This window comes from Nipponia nippon, unplaced genomic scaffold (genome assembly GCF_047370975.1).
Source record: "Nipponia nippon isolate SJK-2023a ecotype South Korea unplaced genomic scaffold, ASM4737097v1 scaffold_4, whole genome shotgun sequence".
Classification (NCBI taxonomy): domain Eukaryota; kingdom Metazoa; phylum Chordata; class Aves; order Pelecaniformes; family Threskiornithidae; genus Nipponia; species Nipponia nippon.
This window is the reverse complement of record NW_028262358.1, coordinates 67,920,252-67,938,446: the sequence shown is the minus strand read 5'-3', so window position 1 is coordinate 67,938,446 and position 18,195 is coordinate 67,920,252. Positions and strand designations below refer to the sequence as shown.

Sequence of the window (18,195 nt, the reverse complement as noted above, 5' to 3'; positions counted from 1 at the left end):
AGGTTACTCAGTCTAGGGCAGCTCTTCTTGGGTTCAGCTGAGCAGAGAGGCACCCATGGTTTTGGACACTAATAGAGAGATTGATTCTTTTGCTGAGAAGTCTTGCAATGGGTATAGCTTACAGTATTAGAGGGTAAGTCTGTGCATGCTCTGACTACATGGATTTACATTTAAATGGTATGTAGATTTTCCACCCTAGTGGATTTTGAGTAGTAGTAGGTCAGTAATTATGTCACATATTTCCTTAAGGTCTTGCAGAGGAAAATGCCTTGCACTGGGACAGAGATAATAATGCAGAATTTCTTTGTTTACAGACATGTGTCCTAACAAATAATTTCCTCATTTTAGCATAGACTAGTTCCTCAGTCAAGAAGTAAATCTCACTGATTATCTATCATATAAATTTGGCAGGCAGGTTTGGTTTATGAATGTATAATTTGCATTGATGTTGATGTAAAAGACATTGCACTGAGATCATGCTGCTGAGAGGGCATCCGCTTTTTTGGAAGTTCCTTTTTTGAGAGCAGGCAGATTTTCAAGGAGGGGTTGAGGGGTTGTTTTTCAGCAGGGGTTGAGCCTTTCTTCTCTTTTTCAGTCTTAGCTTCCTTCCCCTTTGATTTTTTTTTTGGTTTGGTTTGGGGAGTTGGGTGAGTTTTGGTTTGGTTTTTGTTACTGTTTCTGTGGGGTTTCCTTTCGTAGAGCAAGATGTCGGTTGGTTGTGACTCCTGTTAGTATCTAGTACGTAACACCCTGTAGTTAATACGGTTGAAGCTGAGATCTGGAAGAACTGGCAGCACAACTAGCTGGAGTCAATACCTACGTGGTGCTCCCGTGCACTTACGCAGGGCTTTGCATAAAGGGACGATGATTAAGATGGTCCTGGTGCTGAAGGATCACTCTTCCATGCTGCTGTTAACAGAATGGAATAGGTAGCATAAAATTTAGATTTAGACTGCTTTTGAATCAGCCTTCTACAAATAGAGTACTCCTAGACTCTTGGTAAATCAAACTATACAGATGAAACCTATGAAAACCTGTTTGTATCTATAGCTTAATATCTTACAATGAGGGCTCCTATAAGTTTATATAAGCTCATAGAAGCATATGAGGGCTTACGATACCTTAGTCCTCATAAGATTCATGAAGGATCATCATCACCTAGTCAGGCATGTTAATAACTAAGTCGTAGGACTCCTGAATTAATTCCTCTTTCTAGGCCAGGTGCTGTAGCTGGACTTAGAGCCTTTGTACATGTATCGCAGGATGCACAAACCCTCTCCCACTATCCAAACACACAAATTTGGAAGTAGCCCCCCTGACACCTGTGACTGACTTGAAGACATTAATTTATGGAAAACTGGTTTGCCTCTGCCCTCAAAGAAGTCAGATATTGTTGCCATATCAACAGAAATGGTGGTAGTGATGTCAGTTTGTGACTTCCTAAATTGAAGTATATCTTTTAGAAGAAAAATAATTTACAGTTCCCCCTCAAGAACCAACTGTAACTTGACAAGTTAATTGCCTTTGCTCTTTTTCAGTGCACTATATACCTACTTTAATTTTTCTGGCTTCCAGTCCCTGGTTGTGGTTGTATCTGTATGACCAGTTTCAGTTCTTCTTAATGTAGGCTATCACAGGGTATTGCTCCTGTAAGCTAAATAACTCTTTTTGCCTCTTGCTGTACGGCAGTTGGTTTTGCATCTCTAAGCTGTCACACTTGAGTGTGACTTGGGAATGGTGCACCAGAGATGGGCAGAGTATTCCAGCAGTGGTCACCAAAATGTCAAACACCAAACTAAACACAATCTCATTCCTTCCGCTGAATGTTACTTTCTTGGTACATTCAAGGATCGCACCAAGTGTTGTCATCGGTGTGCTGGTGCAGAACTCTTGCTTCAAAATTCAGAGCCGTTATCCCAGGTCTCTAGGGTCCTTCTGCCGTGGGTAAAGTACCATCCTGCAAGCACCGCCTCTGCTCGCTCTTCTTCGGTGTGTGCTCCTCTGCTCAGATGCATTCACACACAGAGATGGTTGTGCCCAGTTTACTAAGCAATGTAGTGGCATAAGTACTCCATGAAGCTTTTGTCTTATACTGATTTTATCACTTTGCTGTCATGATCTTTATGTCATGCTTTGTACTCTCCAAAATTAGTTTTCTACTGAATTTATATCCTTCACTATAAACTTTTCTTTTTACTTTTGTTTTGTGTCCTCTGTGTGTGTGTTACTATGAACATATTTGTAAGCATATTCAGTTTCCTTTTAATCTGGCTACCGCTGGGGAGGGAGGTGTCCCTCTTTAATCAGTGTTCCATCTTTCATTTTTGATTTGTGTCTCCTAGTTTTTTGGGGTTTTTTTTGTTGTTTTTTTTTTTTAAGTAGTTTCCTGTTATCATTTTTTCCTTTTGAATAATTTCTTTCTGGAGTGATTAACTTCAGGTTTCTGGAGTTGTTCCTTTCCAAGTATTTTATGTTTTATTGATGTTTCTCTGTTTGTGCATGACAGACTCATAAGCATGTGATCACCAAAGCAGCAATTGAGTTCTAAGATAAATTTCCTCGCAGCTGTCAAGTTGGCTATAAGTGTTCCTCAAGCAGTGGTTTTTCAATTTAAAGATTGTCTCAAATGTTTTCAGTTTGGGAGTTTGGAAATACCACCATACCATAATGTTATAATTTTATTAACAGAGAAAGGATGCTCTTCATCCCCTTTCAGAATGACCTCACTTCTACAGTCACCAATTTCTCATTTTATGCTGCTGCTTCTTAAATCTGGAGTGTCTGGATTTATTTAGCATCTGTCCATGGTAGAGGAAAACTTAGTTATGCACTACTTAAATAAACTAAGCATATACAGGTCTGTGGGGCCTGACAGGAAATATTCTGAGTGTACAGGGGAAGTTGGTTCATGTTGTTGCAAGGCTGCTTTCTGTCATCCTTTGGAAGGTTATGATCATTGGGAGAGGTTCTTAATAACTGGAGAAACAAATGCTGCAATGATCTTCAGAAGAATCGAGGAGGATCCGTGAGGGCACAGGGCAGTCAGCTTCACCTCAGTCCCTGGGAAGATTATGAAGCGCATCCTCACGGACATCATTTCCAAACACATGGAGGGCAAGAAGCGATCAGGAACAGTTATCATAGATTTACCAAGGGCAAATTGTTTTTCTACCACCCAGATAACTTTTCTGTTTGAGATGGCTAGCTCTGTGAACAAGGGGAGAGCAAGGGATTGTTGTTTTACCATGACCTTAGGAAGGCTTTCAACACAATCTCCCATAGTATCCTCATAGCCAGATTGGAGAGATGTGACCTGGACAGGCAGACTACCAGGTGGGTGAAAAATTGACTGGACCATTGGGCTGAAAGGGTTGGTAGCTAGTCTGAGTGGCAGCCAGGTGCAAGTGGTATTCCTTGGGGACTGGTGCTGTTTAATGCCTTCATCAGCAACATGAACATTAGGACTGAATACACTTTTGTCATTTTGGGAGATGACGCCAAATCTGGGGAGCATTCACACATTGGAGGGCAGGGCTGCTGTTCAGAGGGGCCTCAGCATGGAGGAATGGGCTGGCGAAAGCATCAGAAAGTTCAGAAAAGGCAAATGCAAAGTTGTTCCCCTGGGGCGGAGCAGCCCCTGCAGTGGTACGGCCTGGGGACGGACGGCCTGGGGAGCAGCTCTGCAGGAAAGGAGCTGGGCAAGCTGAGAGCAAACTCAGCGTAAGTCAGCGGTGTGTCTTTGCAGTAATGAAGGATTTTCTTCTTGTTGGCCTGCATGAAGAAGAGCATAGCCAGCAGCTTGGGTGGTGGTCATTCCCTCTTCCTTTGGGACACGTGGTTAAAAAAAGGGGCGACGAGAGGGGAAAAAAAAAAAGTAGGATGGTGCCAGACCTTTCTGAGATCACATGCTGCATGCGGCGGAAATCGTGGTTAGATAGAAGACAAAATGGAGAGGTGCTGGAATCTCTGTTGGAGATTTTCACAACTGCAAATGGACAAGAAGACTGTGCAACCTCCTCTAACTTGGAAGTTAGCTCTACTATAAATAGAAGTTGACCTAGATGATCCCCAGAGGTGCCTTACAACCTAAATATGCTCTGCGATTCTGAGATGAGATTATGCTGCTCTCCTCCACCCACCTATATGAACGTGGTTTCAAACTGATCTTAGCCAGACAGCAGCAACCATTAGTTTTATTGTTCTTTCATAGGGATTTGTAGTTAGCTTTCCAGACTAGGACTACTGCACGTAAAATACACAGTGCTCAAGTTAAATGTCTCTTTCAGTTAAAACTAACATTAGTTAGCAAAGAGATGATCATACTGCTCTTTCTGAAGCCTCTGTGAGCAAATGAAGAGGAATGGCGTATGTTGAGTGGCACCTATTGATGTCAGAAAACTTCTGCAGTTAAAAAGGTCTTGACTAAAATGAGATGGTACGGCTTTTAGAAGTGCCTTCCATAGTTCACTGGTTTTAGATCTACACAAACTTTTAAGCAATCACGTGGCTTCTCACAAAGAAGGGGGGAACCCCTGGCAATGGGAGTGTGACCCTCTTTTCCAGGCAATAATTGGCGAGAACTATCCCAAAGACTGATTGCGCAGCACTACCTTGATCTCTTGTGTGTGTGTTGCTGCAGAGGAACAAACAGTAGCTAAAATTTTTACTTTGGTATCAACATTAGCTACCTTACTTGTTCTTGATGAAGGGAGGCTGCTGATGCCTCAGGAACTAGTGTTGGCTGTTCACAAATTTAGGACAGTTGTACTAAAACCGTATTTGGTTGTATATGTTAAAAATGTTTCACAGGTACAGTTCTTACTTGATAACAAAAATTTAAACTCTCCTAGAACATCTGTTAGCCATACACCACAGAAGCGTTTGTGAATGTGCAAAGGAGAAGAGAAAAAAATGATGGCAATGCCGATTTGTTCCTTTTTCATGGTTAAGAGGACATTTCCATGACGAAGCAAAGTCAATCTTTTATTCCTTCTGAGGGTAGTGGAAATTGGATCAAAATTTCTTGCGGACAAAGTGTGTCAAGCCCCTCCAAATATCTCACTTTGACTGTGAATTAGCATAGCTGTCATGAGTGGGCAACAATTTCAGGGCTGTCAGTTTATGCAGTTAGAACTGACATCAGACTCTAGCCCTTGTTGGTAGGAGTGTAGAACAAAAAATGTAGACTTCATTGGAAAAATCTCTGGAATTAGACTAGTGACCCTGAACAGAATCCAACAGTGCTGAAATGGCATTTTAAGATTATTTGTGCCTGTATATATAAGTCCAAGTAACTTGAAATAATAGGGGGAAAATGTCTAAATTTGCCCAAGATTTTTCTTGGTTTGTATTGATCAAGGAATAGCTGGACAAAACTTCCTGGTGAATAACTGGAGAAAGATCCAGTGTCAGAAATACTTACTATCTTTCTATCTGCCCTCTTTAATTAGGGTTTGATTCCCCCCCCCCCCCCCCCCGGCAATTCAACTTCTTGTACAGTAGATCCACTGTTGTATTCCTGTTTGAAATTGCATGTGTTCATTTTTACTTGTATATACTACATAAATTCCTACTTTAGAAGTTGTTTCACTGTTTGTTATGGACGTTGCCAAAGAACATCTCTTTAAAGACAGTGATTGCGAGCTGACTACATTTATGGAAGTGCATACACTGCTGGTACTGTATCATTAGCAAAGCTGTCAGTAACTGCTTATTTTCATTATGCTAACAGAATGAAGAACTGTTTTGAGGTTATTCTCAAACTTTTAGAGGGCAGCTAGAAACGTGGTGTAGACTTTACTGGTGATATCTTATGGCTTGGTTTATGCAGGAGGTCAAACTAAATAATTAAAGTGAGGTTTTTTTAATGGACTTATCTTTTGTGAGCATGATCTAATACCAAACGATTTGTTGTGTTAATATGAATTGTGTGGGACTGGACAAGCCACTTAGTTTTTCTGTGATGCTTTGGCTGTGTGTATAGCAAAGGGAGGAAAAAAAATATTGTGGGGACGGAAAGCAGAGAATCCTTGAAACGCTTCAGGCTGCCAGGTGGAAGGAGCTATTGCCTTGTGTGGGACGGGTGTCCTGTTTGTATGGTTGTCCCTTCTTTGTCATTGGGCAAAACCTCAGCAGTACGTGACAGTGCTGTGTTCATGGACCACTGCACAACAGTTGTCTCCTCCTCTTGTGTTTACAGGGTGGATCACTTGTACACGTTTTTTGTTCAGTGGTCACCAGAAATATACGGGAAAGATGCCAAAGAGCAAGGTTTTGTCGTGGTAGAAAAGGAGGAGCTTGACATGATAGACAACTTCTTCAGTGAGCCCACTACTAAAAGCTGGGAGGTGAGTGCTTTCTGCCGTTGCATGAAGCATGTGCATATCAAGCGTGCATCCCCTGTTAAGAATCTCAGCACTTGCTCCTTTGGCGATTTTTATGGTGTTTCTTTATAATGCTTGGTGCTTCATATAGAAGTCTCCTCAAGGCTTTTATCTGTCTCACAAAGGTACTCATATTCCTTCAGTCCTCCTTTCTTCTCTCCCTAGAAGGAGCAGGTAAACAACTGGGAGCTCTTTGGTGTGCAGCCAGCAGAAGACGTGTAAATATTTTGGTTATGTGATGTTAGCCTTTTGCAAACCTATAGAGGTGTATGTTGTCAGCGTTGCTAAATTCGTGTTGTATTTGTATGCCACAAGTAAAGCCTTCAAAATGTATATGTACATGTAAACACCAATAGAGACCCCTGTGTGCTAGTTGACATGGATTGGTATGTGATGTTGTGCCATACATACCTTGCTCCTCAGGTGCGTGCAGCAATACTGTTTGAATATTGGTTGTAAGATGGATAGGTTTTAGACTGGGACTTTGGCTTTTTCATATGGGGGCTTTTGCAATCAGTTTTAACTACTTGGCATGCCTGTGTTTATCTGTCTGTCTCTTGTGCATACAAAGCCTAGTTTCTAAGGGAAATAAGCTCGCACACATTTTGTAATGATATTTCTGAATGCTGACGCACTCGCTGTGCAAGGATATGGGTTAAATTAAAAAACAAATAAATCCCTGAGTATGAAATATCTTGATGTTGATTTAAAAAGTGATCTGAGTCTTTGTTGTAAACATAAACTTGTTTTTAAAATTCTACTGCCCCCCTCCTTTTTCTTTTTTAGCATTTCTATCTTCAAAGTATGTTGTCCTGTTGAAAAGCAGAGCTCGTGAGTGGGGCTTTTATTTGAAATGTAGCAACATCACCTCTAATCCCAGATAGCTGTTATTTTTACAGTTTTGTAGTTTCTTAATGTTGGTGCTCTGTGAACTGCAAGGTGAAAAAAAAAAAGTCTGCATTCCTTGTTTTGCTCAGAGCTGAGTGCAGTCATATATTGCACTAGATTTCATTGTTCGGTTGTTATTTGCATGCCATTTTCATAAAACCAAAATGAAAGAGGAGGGCCAGTGATCCAAAGAACAGAGGTGGGAGAGATCTGGCCACACTGGGAGATTTTGTCTCATTGTTTTATTTAAATATGTATTGAGAGAAGGATTAGCTGGAAACAGTTTCTTGAAGGTGTGTCTCTTTTATTTGTAATATAGTCAAGCTTTACAAATTCAACGTAGGTCTGCCAGGAAATCTCTATCGGAAGTCCAAATTTGGGCATGATTACTGTGAAAGTTTCACTCTCCCCTGTGGGGAAACAGAAAGTATGATCATGGAGAAGCATATAAGCAACTTTATCACAGTGTGCCACAGGCAGTAGCCGTCTGTCATGCTTGCAGGCGAGAGCTCTTGCCACTAGAGCAGGGAAGTGTAGTGGCTACTGCAAAATAAACTGGCAGATGATGAAAGGGAAACAAATGCCTTTGAATATTCGAATTCTTTACTGTGCCAGACCTGGCCTGGAGGAACCTTTTGTGGAGGTACGTTGAACTGTGTCCCTGTTTGAACAGCATGGATCTGATACAGCACTTCTGTCCTAGTAAAAAGTGTGCTTCGTACTCAGGTGAATTTTAACAGTCCCATAAAATCTTTAAAAGATTTTGTAGATCTGGTTTCTGTAGTGGTTGTTTCTTTTCATCTGTCTCTGCTTTTGTGTGGTCTGTAAATACCTGATCTTGCAGATCCCTTTTTTTTTCAGTTGTTAACTCCAAACTTCATTCAAATGTGTGCTTCAGTTATAGACAGAATAGGTATCTATGCAGTGAAGCGGGGGGCTTGTCAGTCTTTGGAGTCGATTTGCAGTCTACAGCTGTGTTAATAGATTTTCTGTGGTTGCCTATGTCTGTGCGTTTGGTTGCATTTTGCTGCAGGTACCTGTTGCTGGTTGATGTACTGTGATACTTTTCCCCCTGCTCTTGGGGGGAGACTATTCCTAAAGAATAGTGTTTGGAAGAGGAGTTGGGTACTTTTGACACAAGACAGAAAAGGTGTTCATTTAAAAAAAAAAAAAAAAAAGAAAAAGAAAAAAGTAAAATAAAATAATGGCCTGGGAGATGAGGAGGGAAGGAAAACCATTCAGGAGGTGGAAAAAGAACAAGGATAAAAGCAGAAAAAGACCATTTTCCTTTAACAGTTTGTTGGGTTTTTTTTTTAAATTGATCTTAATTTTGCAGTGCAAACCTTCCCTGAAATGGGCCATATGAAAAATTTTCCAGCGCAGGATTCCCTCCAGTCTCAGAAGACTCAGGACTAGATCCCACTGAGCCTGGGCTGGAGGGGCAGGATGCAGCTGTACAGCTCTTCCAGTGTCACCGGCAGGAATACCTGTACTGCCCGGGCGCATAGAGGCATGTAACGACGTTAATTCTGCAGGCGGGATTTTGCCTTGTGGTGGTCCTTTCCATCTTTTCCTAACCCCGCTGCGTGCATTGGAGCACCAGTGCCCAGGTGCCCTGCTCAGGGCAGCTGCCCTGGGCTCAGCTCCAGGCGTCCGCAGGTGTACGTGGGCTGGACGTGAGTGCGTGCGGTGGACGTATTGTCCGCATCCCACTGGAGATGCTGGGTGTGACTGACAGTATTAGGGCTTTATCCTACCCATGGTGAACTCCTCACTGACCCTGGTCTTCATGAAAAGCTCCTTCTCTGTGCTCTGTGGTGTGGTTAAGTCTGCACCTGGAGTCAGTCCAGTGGATTGGTTTTCTTGCCCGCGAGGCAGGTGTGTGTAGGAACTCCAGGCACTCCTTGGCAATTGTCTCAACTGTCTTGGCAGCTGTCTCGACAGCTTCTGCAAGTTCAAGCAGTGATTGTGAAGGTGCAGAGGAGTTACGCAAAACTTTATCCATGTGTAATGTGAAAGTCATTTGGAAGCCATACTGGCAGGGAGGTGTGTGGCAGCAGTGCAGTGTGCTCTGCAGCCACATCTTGAGGTTCCTGCTCCAAGGTAAGACCTCTGTGGTGATATGCTCACAGAAGGAAGGTGATTTAAGGTTTCCCATTTGTTTTGCAGCTAGGCCTCCTTGCTTCCCCTTTTCTTTCTTATCAGCCCCATCTCTGAGCTCTTGCTGTTGCTCCCTGTTTGCCATGGTGGCACCGAGCCCCAGCTAAAGCCCGCTGCTGGGCACAGTGTGCCTCATCTCACCTCCCACTGCTGTGCAGAGCCAAGGCTCCTGTCGCTCACTGAGCACCCCGAGCTGCACTGAAACACTTCCCAGCTGTGCCAGATGATGTCCTCTGCCAGGCAGGAGACCGAGCACCCCAGCAGCAGCTCGTCAGGAGCCAGGACACCCGGACTACTGCTGCCGAGGGGCGAGGCAGCGTCCTCCCCTCTGCAGTGAGCTCCGGCACCATCGGTGCTGCCAGCCTGGGAGCTCCTGCCCTGCACCACGTTTGGGCTCCTGTTTGCTGCCCATGCTGCATGGGGTTCAGAGTTTGTCCCCTGTCTCTCAGCACCTTATAGGCTGCTGAGTCCTTTTATAGACAAGCATTAAGCGTATGGACTCGCATTCTCATTTTGTTTCCAGCTTTACGGGAAGCGGTAGTGTGGCTTACCTGTAGTTGCTGGGGAGAAGTCTGTGCTTCATTTTTGTAAGTATTTAAATTCAAACCTGATGTTAGAAATATTTATATCCACTCACCTTTTAAAATATTACAGTGTGCTCTCTTTATAAAGTCTTAAGCAAAAGAATAAACAGAAGTTTCCAAAGAGCTGTTTGGTCATTTTCAACTAAGAATGTATTTTATAAAGACCTTGACTCTCAGAATAAGTATTTTCAAGAACTTAACATAAACTGGATGCTCAAAATCTTACTCAGTACATTTCCTACAAGACTGAACTTCGAAATACCTGTTCAAGTTGATTTACATTTTTACTTCTTGGCTATATTCATTCTGTTTCGGTTTGTATACACAAAACCATGTCTGAGTCAATAAATAAAACCAGGAAAAAGCTGCTGGTTTAATAAAAAGAAGTGAAATTTTAAACTTTTTCATATTCTTATGCATTAGCACCTGAGAAAGTAATTAATGTACTCAACGAGCTGCATGAGAGAAAACAAAGCAGCTTCTGTGTCCTCCTCATTTAGACTCGCACAAGACCTCAAGTTCAGATGTGGGTAGTGTGCCTCAGAAGAAGTAGGTGCACTTTAGCCTTCTGACTTGGGACCAAGTATGTCTGAGACCGACCACATGATGTCACGTGGTTACCTCAATGTTTATTAATCCCAAAGGACTCTACAGCTGTGGGAGGTCACCAGGGCATGAAGAAATTCCGGCTGTGCTGTCTCAAAGACACCTTGCTTGTTAAGAATTTCCCCATTTGGTTAAGGCCACCTGTGCTTGATACAACCATCCCACACAGTGGTTTTGCTCCACACAGTGTAACAGCTGAGGAGTATGTTGGTTTAAGTGAATTTGCTTCAACAGAGGATTGACAGTGTAAGAGCTATGCTTTAGGTTGGACGCTTGTTCTCTTGCCTCAGATCATTACTGTAGAAGAAGCAAAACGACGGAAGAGCGTTTGCAGTTACTATGAAGAAGAAGATGATGATACTTTGCCTGTCTTAAAGCATCACAGCGCCCTCCTGGAGAATATGCACATAGAGCAGGTATGGCTAGAAAAACCTCGGGTTTCCTTGTTAGCTGTGGTGCTGTCTCTGCCGAGTGTGGGACGTTCTGCCTTCTGGAGGCAACGCCAATGCTTTGTAAGAGTTTGGAAAGTATGTTGGAGTGTCCTTATGCAAGGTCCTGTTTGCTGCAGCACTGGCTCACCTGGAAAGCTTAATTTTATGTTTTGCAACTCTGGAGTTTCAGTTGTGATATTGAGGACTGGCAACTCTTCCAGTGCTTGGAGAGGGGGTGCCAGTTTTGCAATCTCTTTCACAGGTGATGTGAATGCAGACAGTTGGGCTCAGAGTACAAGGCCACATGAATGTGGCAGAGATGTTAAGCTACTGGCATCAGCTGCTCCCTTGACAGCCATTTTTTGGCTCAGGAGCCCCTGCAGAAAGGGCGTGGTCTTGGGCTGTGACCCAACCTGCTGAATATGTAACCATTTCCCCCTGTTCATTGCCCAGCTTGCCCGGCGCTTGCCCGCACGAGTGCAGGGATACCCATGGCGGCTTGCATACAGTACGCTGGAGCACGGGACTAGCCTGAAGACTCTCTACCGTAAATCAGCATCTCTCGACAGTCCAGTTCTCCTCGTCGTCAAGGATATGGACAACCAGGTAAGGAATGCTTGTTCTGCGGGGTTGGACTGAAAAGGCAACATTATAAAAAGTGATCAATATGAAGTACTAGTCATACTGTGAAGTGACATGACACCAAAAGAAGGCATTGGTGTTTTCTTTTATATTTTCTACTGCTTAAACTAAACTTACAGGCAGGAAAGCGCATCAGCACTAATAGAAATACCCGCCCCCCACATCTTCATAATTGCAGTGAGTGCTCCTTTTAATAGTGCCCATGGTAGTATCTTTCTTAGGTCTCTCAAGCTGCCACAAATAATGCCTCTGTGGAGGTCTAGTACTTCAGTAGCTCCTAGAGTCAGCATTCCTGTTGCTGTTTTTGTCATCTGGCTTTTAACTGGCAGAATACAAAAGGTTTGCAGGAGTACTTGCTCATCTGCTGTACTTTACTAGTTGTTTCTTCTAATATGAAACACCAGCTCAGTTGTTCTTCAGAAAGTATTTTGAAATGTTTGGGGTTTTTTCTCTTGAATTTTGCACTGTCTTCAAAAGTAGTTTAATCATTTTATTCTGACAGATATTTGGAGCGTATGCTACGCATCCCTTCAGGTTTAGTGACCATTACTATGGCACTGGTGAAACATTCCTCTACACATTCAGTCCAAATTTCAAGGTAAGTGGGTGTTCGCTTTCTCAAATAAGATCTTTCGGTTCCACTTCTGAAACATTTATGAGATTTTTATGAAGACAGCATATTTGAGTTCAGAAGATGTGCTGGCTGTTGATGAATGCAGTTAATCACTCATTGCTTCAATGCAATGCGTTAAGCAAACGTGTCTGTAATTACCTGAATTGCCGAGAGGACAGTCTGTAAGGGTGAGGAGAGGGTTTTAAGTGGATTGAAGGGGGAAGCAGGGAGGAGTAAGAAGTGGACTGTCAAAGGCTCACCTTGGAAGGCAGTGGCATCAAGAATAGGGTATGATTTCACACGTGCTTACGATCACAGTGACAACAAACCAGATATAAGAGTGCTACTGAAATACCCCTTAATGGTCATGGCTTATGCATTTTTCAGTATTGAACACGTTGTTCCTTTTTAACAGAATGCCTGTTGATTTAGAGATGCAGGCAGAATTTTAAAAAGGATTAGGGTGCCTTGTTTATAGTTTTAAATATGTGTTGTTCCTTTACTTTCTACCTATTACCTCTTCCTCCTCCCCCTTCAAGAAAAAAATAAAATAAAATATGACCACACCAAAAAATACCTGCTAAGAGTCTGTCCCCGGTAGTTTTAGAGTACAAGAATCCTCACAGTCCAAATATATTTGGGGTTTTCCCTCCCCCAGGTATTCAAATGGAGTGGAGAGAACACCTACTTCATCAATGGAGACACCAGTTCTCTGGAGCTCGGAGGTGGAGGGTGAGTGAATGTTCGGTTGTCAAATCATGTAGCTAATTTATTTTTAAATGAGAATAGGGACAATGGTAGTTGCAAGAAAAACTGATCAGTAAAATGGCTGAACTTAATTTCAGTAAACTGTTTAGGGCAGATACCTCAGCAATCTGATTTCTGTTATAGTCCCAGAGCGGTTTCCATTGCTTAGAATGACTGATGTTGGGCAATCAATTTTATTTATTTTTTTTTTTTTGGATCAGGGAGAAAAACAGATGTTTTGGGTAGATAACATGTCTCATTGCTGAAGAGGTTTGCCACTGGAAGATAATCTCTAATGGCAGTTTTGCCATCAGCTTCTAAGGTTTCTCACATAGTCCTTATTAAATTGTCATTATTCTGTTGCTACACAGAGCAAGGATACAGACCGTGCTTAATCAGGTCCTAAATGTCAAAGGTCATTGGCTGTGAAATCAAGGGCTAAGGCTATGCAACTAACTAAAGCTGACTGCAGGCTGCACCAGGGGACGTCTGGGCATGGTTTGCATTGAGAGTGTACAAACACCCCTCCTCCTCCTCCTAAGCCAGAAGGGGCCGTGTTCACATCCAAACAGCCAGGGAAGGGACCCCGGCATCCACGCCCTGGTGTCGGTCACAGCCACAGCTGGCGGTGCAAACAGCTGAAGGGCATGGAGGGCCGCGGGCGCACGCTCGGTCCTGCGCTCTGCCCCGCTTGCTGGCGCAAACAAAAGCGAGGGGACTGCTCCGTGAGCTGCTTGGCAAGTGCTTTGCCAGGATTGAACTCTTCACGTTCAGTCTAACAGATCCTTAGAATTACCTAGATTCCTCGGTATCACTCCTAGTAGTTTCTACAGCTTCCAGTATTTTTACTATTATATATTACCTGAAATTTGTTGTGTATTTCATTTTTAGTGGCCGGTTTGGCTTATGGTTAGATGCAGATTTGTATCACGGGCGAAGCAACTCCTGCAGCACCTTCAATAATGACATCTTATCCAAAAAAGAAGATTTCATAATACAAGATGTAGAAGTATGGACATTCGAATGAAATACTGACTGCCTTAAGGACTGGATCCATTAGGCACTTAAACGCTAACTAGAAGGTGCAGGCTGCCTCACAAGGTTGCACGCTTTTTCCTCAAGTTTGTACCAGAGCATGACTACGCAAAAAAACCCAACCAACCAACCCAAGAAAAAACAGAGCTGGTTTTGAGAGGCAGTAAGAGACAGAACAGTAAGAGATCAGTCTGAAGTGTTTTTTACGTCCTCCTCCAACACTCCTCCATCGAAGATATGATGCTTATGAAAATATTCATGGTGTATAAGTTGAAAACTTTTTCTGTAACTGTGAAAAAGATCCTGTGGGAAATCTATAACTATCTAGTACATTCCATGTGTATTTATGTTCAACGTACAAATGCTAACCAAAAATAAAAGGTTGCTTTACCAAAATCTACAACATACTGTTTGCCATGGAAGAGAATCAGAAATAGGTGTACACAGCACTTAAGGGAACAGGTTTTTTAAATCTTTTTATTTATTGTTATTGTATAGTAGATTTTTTTTTTGTGTAAATGTATTAGCTGTGAGTTTTTTCTTTGAATGTTTCAAATCTCAGTTTGATAAATAATTACTGTTCAGGTAGGTTTCTTATGCATTGGCATTTATTCTGAATCAATTTATTTGATTTCTGAAGTTAATTTTTATATTTTTATTTTGTAAATGAGGTTTGGTTTCCATTTTACCCTAATTAGAGGGTTTGTTTTCTGGCAGAAACACTTGAGTGCATAATTCTGTTTTGGTTTTTTTTCTGAGATGAGGGAGAAGGTGAATAGTGCTTCTTATTAACTCTGCTGCCACATTCCTGTTAATAGATTATTATTTTGGCAGTGTGTGGAGACACTGGGCAAACTGCCACCCTGGTATAGACTGTATCAGCTCTGTTGCAGTCAACAGAATTGGGACAGCATGCTCTGAGCATCTGCCCTGGTATTATTTGACTGTTTACAAAGGACATTTCTAAGAGAGGATTGTTTTTCTGTATCACCACCAAATGATTCAAAATAAGCCACCCACTGTGCTTTTATGAGCACTTCTCTACCAATTGAAGAATAACTGCTTTGTTAAGGAGAAAATACAATTGAGATTTAGAGAAGAATGCTGTTTCCCTAACAGGCCTGGTCATGTTAGTGTAATACTTGTTTTCTTAGTAATTATATATATATATATGATTTCCTTCCCAAAAAAAGACTTGAAGCAGCAGGTTGGCTTAGGATTTGACAGGCAACTAAATATTCTTCTTGGTTTTCCATGAAATAAACAGATACTTTTCCCCCTCCCCCCTCACCACTGAAAAGACAAGACTGCATGTTACAAAATGAAAATTTCGGAAAATAGAGAGAGTGTGACAGAGGACTGGCAATCTTCACTGTTCGCTAAAGAATTCTGCTTTCCCATTATGCTGTGGTTCTGTTTACACAGTCCAGACCCAGCCAACATTAGGATGCTGTCCTGCCCTTAGAATCGAATGTCTCGTGGTCCTGAGAAAGGCGGGTTTTAGAAACAGTAGTGTGCTTCTATGCATTAAACAGTACAGTCTAATTTTGGAATATTATTAACTGAGTAATAAAATTCAATTTAGTTACTGTTCTTCCCCTTTGGAACAGATTTAAAAAAAAAAAAAAGGCAGCCAAGTGGTTTTCTTTCAAAAGCATTACTAAATCTTAATCCTGCACAGAAATTTCACAATCTAAAAGCCGATGCTATCTACAGTAAGCCTGTAACACGCTGCACGTGAGCTTTTCACACTTCCCTTCTGTGTGGTCTACTACAGCCATGAATAAAGTTCTTATTGGTAATGCTGTGACATATTTTGGAAGTTGCTAACAGCATAATGCTTTGACGATACCAGGAATATCTAATACTGTTTGCTCTTTTAAATGGTGGCAGACCACTTAATAGTTTAAAAAAAAAACCCAAACCAACCAAGTTCCAACATTTTACATACATTTCACTATTGCTACCTACAACTTACTCCATTATATTATCCTTGTCAGAGCATATCTAAACGCTGTGGTCTATATTCAAACAGTGTTGTTCAATCAAAATTCTGTGACCCTTGAAACTATGAATATTGAATATATGTAATGCAGTGCTATCACAATATTTTCAATAAAGGAATTTATGCATTCAGAGACTTGTTACAGATGTTTTCTTTTATTCACCAATTTTAGTACGTTTTAAAGATGAAAGGATGCAGCTTAAGTTACAGGTTATGCTGATAAATACCCACGCCTGCCCTCAAAAAGAGACTTCCAGCGATATCACATTCTAGAAACATGGCTAAGGAGTTGGGAGCTTTCGGCGGGGGGGTGTTGTGTGGTATAGCATCTCCTAAAATAGAGCTGTGTTTTGAGTTCACTCAAAGACAGACTCTGACAAAGGGCTAAGAAATAACGATAAACAGTTAAATAGTTGACCTAGTAGTTCTCGTTGCTCCTCTCGGCTGTAGTGAATGACGGGTATTCCCTCATCTTTTATGACCAACCTGTTCCCAGAAGTCAAAAGTCTGTATCATTTTTGTGTGCAGCCTTTTTATGCTGCTGAAATATTCATGTATTTTTCTTTCTGTCCAAGCAAGACAAAGGCATACGGTGTCTTAAAAGTACTTGGTTCTTGACTTCATCGGTTTTGTGGTGTACAGAGGTGGCACTAAGAAAAATCAAACTACAGTTATGCATGGAATGGAACCAGTATGCTGTGAACCTTGCTTTGAGTGAAATGGCGGTAAGAATTCTCTTAATGTAAAGTAAAAGGAAAGTTACGGTCACTAATAATTTTTCTCTTGGAGAACAAAAGCTTGTTCTTGCAACATGAAGCATATGTACTTTAGTGGTACTTGGATAAAGATTTTTGATTCAGGACAGTGTTGAAATGCTCGTTCACAATAAGGCTTGTAAGTACCCAGTTAAGGGCAGATGTTCAATTTGGTGCTGATTTCAGTGCAGTTTTTGCACCGAATGTTTCGTATGAAGCTGGCTTTAGAGCAAAGTAACCCCCGTTACTTTCAGAATAATCCTTGTGTGTAAACTTTCAAGATTTCACTTCCCTGTTTGTAGCAGAGAAAAGGGACAGGTTAGCTCATTGCAAAGGGGATGCCTTGCGCTCTGCAGGTCAGCAGTTGCTGGCAGATGTGCTTCTTCAGGTAGCATAGCTAACCGTGTCCTATTTGTACAAGCACAGCTTGCATGCTCAGAAAGAAATGCGTTTTTGAAAAATCTCATTCCAAATTTTGCAGCTCGTTACCTCTCTAAACACTATGGCCTGTCGTCTGTGGGACAGGTACTTTGTGCCATTTGGGCTGCACAAAGAACATAAACCTTGAAATTCTGTGGTCGGGGATTCTGCAGCTCTGCGACTCCAGTCTAATGAGGAGTGGAAGTTGTTTAAAATGCAAATTATTAAGAAAACATTTTTAGAAATTGAAGGTTAGCTACTGCTTAGAAATACCCTCTGTTAGCTTTGGAGGCAGTTGACAGGAGGAGGGTGGTGAAACCCTGGAAGGGGTTGCCCAGAGAGGTGGTGGATGCCCCATCCCTGGAAACACTCAAGGCCAGGCTGGATGGGGCTCTGAGCAACCTGATCTGGTTCAAGATGTCCCTGCCCGTCGCAGGGGGGGTGGACTAGGTGGCCTTTAAAGGTCCCTTCCACCCCAAACCGTTCTCTGATTCTATGAACTGATGGAGCTCAGAATGCGTTCACTTAATTCTATTCCCAGTTTGTACCCGTTTTTTTTCCTTAGTGAAACCCTAGGGCGCGCAGCCCTTTCATGCGTTTTCGTTGACGCGTCGGGGCTGCGATGCAGCGTGCGGCTGCAGGATTGCTGCAAAGGGCCAAGGCAGCTCTGTATTTTACCCGCTTAGAAGCAGCCTTCCCCCTCGAGCTGCGTATGACTTCATCGAAAGAAAAGTTTCTTACGTCGGGGCTGGCGGGGCGCGCGCCGGGAGCTGTGGGCGGGGCTACAGCCGGCACGGGGCGGGGGGGGCGCGGGAGGAGAGAGAGAGAGAGACTCACGCGGCCCGCGCGCGCCCCCTGGCGGCGCGGGGGCGGGCGGGGCGCGGGGGCCGGCGCCCGTGTCCCGCCATTGGTGCTCGCGGCGAGAG

At 42.6% G+C, this 18,195-nt stretch overlaps 1 protein-coding gene and 1 long non-coding RNA gene across 13 annotated transcripts in view; one reads left to right on the top strand and one right to left on the bottom strand.

The window, feature by feature from the left end:
- NCOA7 (nuclear receptor coactivator 7) overlaps positions 1 to 16,227 on the top strand; it is a 98,282-nt gene extending 82,055 nt beyond the window's left edge. For 10 of the 12 annotated variants that reach the window (XM_087773616.1, XM_087773614.1, XM_087773618.1 and 7 more), the window contains 6 exons: positions 6,200 to 6,347; positions 10,912 to 11,037; positions 11,506 to 11,658; positions 12,197 to 12,292; positions 12,966 to 13,039; positions 13,946 to 16,227. In XM_087773616.1, coding sequence (XP_087629742.1) covers positions 6,200 to 6,347; positions 10,912 to 11,037; positions 11,506 to 11,658; positions 12,197 to 12,292; positions 12,966 to 13,039; positions 13,946 to 14,081 — 733 coding nt within the window. In that variant the 3' untranslated portion in view covers positions 14,082 to 16,227. The other 2 variants (XM_087773610.1, XM_087773621.1) reach the window with 2 other exon arrangements.
- LOC148053359 (uncharacterized) lies at positions 11,506 to 13,018 on the bottom strand. Its single transcript, XR_015708014.1, has 2 exons — positions 12,885 to 13,018; positions 11,506 to 11,687 (listed from the first exon to the last, which is right to left on the bottom strand). It is a non-coding gene; the product is annotated as an uncharacterized LOC148053359 (long non-coding RNA).
- Positions 16,228 to 18,195: the final 1,968 nt, after the last annotated feature.